Genomic DNA, 5,215 nt, shown 5'->3' on the forward strand with positions numbered 1-5,215 from the left:
AGAAACTATTCATTTTTACTTCTCTCATTCTACGTGAAGATATGTTTATTTAAAAAAAGAAAGTAAAGCATTGCATCAAACATGATGAATAATAATAATAATAATAATAATAATAATAATAATAATAATAATAATAATAATAATATTGCTTGAATGGATTATTTTTACATGACACATAATTGATACTTATTATCATTTATACTTACTTTTGATTTTTGATAAATTTATATATTTACACTCATCGTCAATTAAAAATAATTATTGTATCTAACAAAATAAATAGTAATTGGTATTTTAACTATTGAAAATACAATGTTAAAAACTTATTTATTTTTAAATTTAGATTTTTTATTGAGTAATTGATGCAAATAATTTTATTTATAAAAAAATAATTTATATTTACTTATATTTTAATATATTTAATATTTATTTATTTAAAATAGCATTCCCTTTCGATTCTCGCCGCGCATCGCACGATTACACGTCCTAATTTTAATAGTAGAAAATTTAGAGTGTGCCTTGTGCGATGGAAAATTCGATCAAATTCTAAGTAGATAAAAAGTCGTCATTCATTGGAAACACTTACAAACGCGACTATAGAAAACGAGGCTTATTTTTTTTTTTTTTCCCCCAAAAAAAGGAAAGAAAATCACTGAATAAACGAAAAAACACACACAGAGCAGAGTGACTGTGTGAGATTAGTTTTTGATGAGCGAAAAATGGCCCAAATTCCGTACGAATTGATCCGAGAAGTCCAGATCCGTACCCGGGCAGCGGCGGGGCTGCCCGATTACGACCCGTCGGACCCTACCCTGCCCGCTCTGCCGCCTCTCTCTGCCACGATAGCCGCCGCCGCCGCCGATGCGTCGCCGACGGACCGCCGCTGCCGGAATTGCAAAGCATTGCTCCTTAGAGGACCGGAGTCCATCGTCTGCTTGTACTGCGGCATCGGCCCCCATTACGACGCCGTTCCGGACCCCATCCGCTTCACCTCCACTGTTGGGTACCAGTGGCTGCTCCGCTCGCTCCATCTCGATGGATCGGTATGGTTATTTCGATGAATCTAATTGGTAAAATTTTTGTTGCAGTGCGAAATTGCTGCTTGAGTCTCGCTGATTGAATATTGCTTGGGGAATTTGAGTTATCTGCTCATAGAAATCGATTTAGGATTCTAATTTTATGTATGTCTGTCGAAGGAGTAGGAACAGGAGGATTAAGCTGAAGATAGTTGGCTTGATAGTTAGGGTTTCCATAATTAGGATTTGTAGAACTTGATAGATTAATTGATTGCAGTTTAGTTTGGGTATCTAATTGTTTGAATTTATGGTGATTAATCCTAAAAACAACAGCATTAGCTTCTGTCATTTTCGAAAAATGGCGATTCATATCTCAATAATGTTAATAAGAACTTGAATCTTGCAGGAATTGGTTGATCCAACCAGTAAAATTAACCAAGGTAAAGTTCAAAGCTCGCCTAAAGATTTAACACCGTTGTCTGCATTCTTGAACTTTAAGATACCGTGGCCAGCTGAAAATGAGATTAGCTCCGATAAGAATTTAGACGAGGGCAAACGATCCTTGGTTTTGACTGGAGTAGCTCCGGATAGATTCTTCTTGAAATCTAAGAGTAATGGCGTCTCTGATACGCCTGTCGAGCAACCATCTGACGATAAATGGGCTGAGGTCGACACTGCAAAAGATGTTGCAGCTCTTGGCAATCAAGATTTGTTTCAAAATGTTCAATCATCCAAGCCATCTGTCAGCTCTTCCGAGCACACGACTAGCAGAGCTCTTTCTGGATGGGAGGCGGATTTTCAATCTGCTGATTCGGAAAACCAGCTTGGTGGTCACACGTCATCTGAGCATGTCGTAGCTTCCTCAGAAGGTTCTGAAATTAAATTTGATGATCCGGAATCCTTTCAGAGTTCCTCGAGTTTGAATGTTGATATTGGTGCTCACCTCGACTCTGTGTTTGGACCTGGAGAAAGTCTGAATGCTGGGAAACCAAACGACAGTGCTTCCGTTCCTACAGCCGTTGGTGACTGGAATTCAGATGATATATGGAATAATCTGGGGTCGAGTACGCCCGATTTGTCTGGTGGATTTGATGCTACTTTCAGCACTAAGATTGATCCTCAAGATGACCATACACTAGACCACTCAAAAGATCTTTCTACTAGTGTTGATTTTGATTTGTTCCAAGACTTCCAGTCGCAAACGAGCTATGCAGATGTTACTAAGAATAAGGCCGCAAATGAGGAGCATACAGCAACGGATGAGGACGTGTTTGAAGACTGGAATGATTTTGCGAGCTCAACCAGCTTACAAGCTCCTCCACAAAATGCCTGGGCTGGTAGTAGCGATCATGTCTCGACTTCTGAAAATAAGCCCGCAGACGGAGGTTTATTCAGCTTTGATAATAAGTTTGAAGGTGACAAGAATACCCTCGATACAGATATATTCAGCTTTAACAACAAGTTTGAAGATGACAAGAAGCCCTTAGAGGGAGATTTATTCAGCTTCGACAATAAGCTTGAACGTGACAACAAGCCCTCAGAGGGAGATTTATTCAGCTTCGACAATAAGTTCGAAGGTGACAAGAAGTCCCCAGAGAGAGATTTATTCAGCTTCGACAGTGATTTTGGAGGAGATTTTAGCGGCTACTCCCAGCCTAATCTATTTTCTACCTCAACCAGCTCTAGCAATGCTCCTGCAGAAGGCAAAGCTATGATGTCAGACGATCCTGCTTCAATCTGGTGCGTTTGTATTCTGCTTAGACAAGATTCCTGATCGTATTTTTCCATCACTTGCTTTGGTTTAACTATTTCAATATGAATATCTTGATAACCAATGTTTTCCTGTGCTAAATCATAACCATGCATAAGAGGTTATCTGTCTGTTATCACTATTATTACCTGGCCTTCGCACATTTGTCACCAAACTTTATGGGAGGGCCCGAGAAAAGCATAAATCTCACTGAAAATGAAAATCAAACCCGAACTTGGAGGGAATGAAAATCATCGGTAACTAAAACGCTGAAGTAAAGTGTCCTTTCCTTTCTACAAGAGTTAAGGTTTTGGTTATTCTTAAAATATAGCCCGAACTTTGAGCCCATGGTGACTTCTTAGCCTGAATACAATTATTACAAGTATATTTTGTACTTATCTATGTTGTTCAGTTTAGAGCTCGAGTCAAAATTTTACTGCCAATTGAGGTTGATCAACCGAATGAGTTATGTACATCTAGACATATGGCCATCTGAGTTCTAATCATTCGATTGAGAACTGAGTATTGATATACGACATCTGGCCGGAAATTTTGGCTCAGACTATAATATGAACAACGAAAATAAATACAGGCTATATTTGTAATAATTGTGAATTCAGGCTAAACAGTCATTTTGAAGTTCGAGCTATCTTTTAAGAATAGCCCTTAATGGTTTTGGTATGTATTATGATTCAAAAGATGTGTTTTGTGTGCAAAGTGATGCAGTTATCTATATAAGCTTCTTTTATTGACCAGAATCGACATTTACAATAACTTTTTGCATAAGTAGTATCATTGTGACACTGTAGGTTCAGCGACGTTAGCAGCCCGTCCCTTGAATCCGTACAAGCTGCAAACAATGAAGATGCATTTGGACAATCCTCGAAGGATGGTGTGAAAATGCTGATGTCCCAGATTCACGATCTCTCCTTCATGCTTGAGACCGATCTTTCTATTCCCTCCGGCTCAGACGACCACAAGCCTGTCTGAAAGATTGAGAAACTGCAAGATTCGTGAACTCTTGAACACGTTCGCCAATTCTGCTGTATGTTATCTGGTATGTTTTTTCGATTCTGGGGCGGTTTTTATCCTCGAGTCCCATCTCGTATACCATTCTTTTCATCGGGAGTTAGAATTCTTCGCGGTTGTCTTGTGTACCTGTCTCACATTTGGGAAGAAGTATGTGATATAATATGAGCATTCTCTTCATTTTTTCTTATCTATTCTTTTTATTTTGCAAGTTTTCCTATCCTTTTATCTATATCTGAATCTTTCTTTTCTAGCAGAGTTGGTTACAATGTATGAAAGTATATGAAAACATGATATACTCCCCCCATCCCTAAAAATTAATTGTAGAAAAAGACAACGCGAGTTTTAATAGAAGTGGTTGAGTGTATTGTAAATGGAGCAAATGTCTCACTCAAATGGTAGTGTTAATAATGATAATTAATTGTACTGTGAGTGGATAAAGAGATCACCATATGGTTGAATACGTAAATAAGTTGATATATTAAGGTCCTTTCTTCACTCACAATACCGTTAATTATCAGAGTTGCAGAAGAAAAGGTTCGTTGATTTGGATGTTAGATCTGAAAGCCGCAGAGCTGAGGAAAAGGAAGAAGAAAGAATAAAGGCATGAGGAATGAAGATTAAGATCTCACGTCGGGTCTGATTCTAACAAAAAAGTCAGATACAAAGATAACGACAAAAGAATCATTTTTGGCGGGAAAGCACGACAGACTTGAAAGGACGAAAATGCTCTTTCCGCGCTCAATTATGAAAAACTATTGTACCCTTCACCTAGGATTAGTCTAAGCGAGGTGGGATTTTCATTTGTAAAGGAGGAAGAAAATAATACTACTATACAAAAACGTTGCCAAAATCAAATACAAAACACAATTCAATAGAATGGCATTCTCAATAGTATCTTCATTGCTTTTCTTAGTTTTATCTCATTAAGTATAAGTTTGTTCCAAGGCTACTCATCGTAGAAAGTCATCAAAATCTCACTGTTCCATCTAAGATTGAAGAGTTTCATAACATAACTGAGTTATATTTCAGTTCTAACATTCTTTAATATCTAGTAGTATGATTCAAACCCCACGTAGCACCTCATAAATCCAAGCATTTTGAATATTTTATTAAGACCTAAAAATATCATGTGACATACTTTATGTGAGCACCACTCACGTTTAGTCATCATTAGATTTACTTATTTATTTTATACATTTATTTTTATTCTAATACTTCATAAATCATTATTAAGATCATTAATTTTATAAATTACATAAAAATCAAAGTCCACTTTGTTCATATTCCCTTTAACTTCAAATAATTAATAAAAAGAATAAATCATAGTACTATAATTTTTATGTAAACTATAAACTTATTGATCTCAATAACAACTTAAAATATTAGAATAAAAATAAATGTATAAAATAAAAAAGAT

General features: G+C 36.7%; 1 protein-coding gene across 2 annotated transcripts; it reads left to right on the forward strand.

Moving 5' to 3' along the window:
• The first annotated feature begins 616 nt into the window (after positions 1 to 616).
• On the forward strand, positions 617 to 4,675 carry LOC131012701 (uncharacterized). Of its 2 annotated transcripts, XR_009097419.1 has the most exons (4): positions 617 to 1,043; positions 1,423 to 2,756; positions 3,576 to 3,823; positions 4,317 to 4,675. XR_009097419.1 is itself a non-coding variant. In XM_057940692.1 (3 exons), the coding sequence occupies exons 1-3, from the start codon at positions 720 to 722 to the stop codon at positions 3,754 to 3,756; spliced, it is 1,839 nt and encodes a 612-aa protein (XP_057796675.1). In that variant the 5' UTR covers positions 639 to 719; the 3' UTR covers positions 3,757 to 4,675. The 2 variants fall into 2 exon arrangements, 1 of the variants encoding a protein (XP_057796675.1); XM_057940692.1 differs by having other exon boundaries at positions 639 to 1,043; positions 3,576 to 4,675.
• The last annotated feature ends 540 nt before the right edge of the window (positions 4,676 to 5,215 follow it).

The sequence above is a fragment of the Salvia miltiorrhiza genome, chromosome 2 (genome assembly GCF_028751815.1).
Source record: "Salvia miltiorrhiza cultivar Shanhuang (shh) chromosome 2, IMPLAD_Smil_shh, whole genome shotgun sequence".
Lineage (NCBI taxonomy): Eukaryota > Viridiplantae > Streptophyta > Magnoliopsida > Lamiales > Lamiaceae > Salvia > Salvia miltiorrhiza.

Excerpts from the sequence above, each read along its gene's own strand:
- LOC131012701 (XM_057940692.1), top strand. The coding sequence starts at position 720 with ATGGCCCAAATTCCGTACGAATTGATCCGAGAAGTCCAGATCCGTACC. Across the intron at positions 1,044-1,422 it reads CGCTCCATCTCGATGGATCG|GAATTGGTTGATCCAACCAG; the intron begins GTATGGTTATTT and ends TGAATCTTGCAG. Across the intron at positions 2,757-3,575 it reads GACGATCCTGCTTCAATCTG|GTTCAGCGACGTTAGCAGCC; the intron begins GTGCGTTTGTAT and ends GTGACACTGTAG.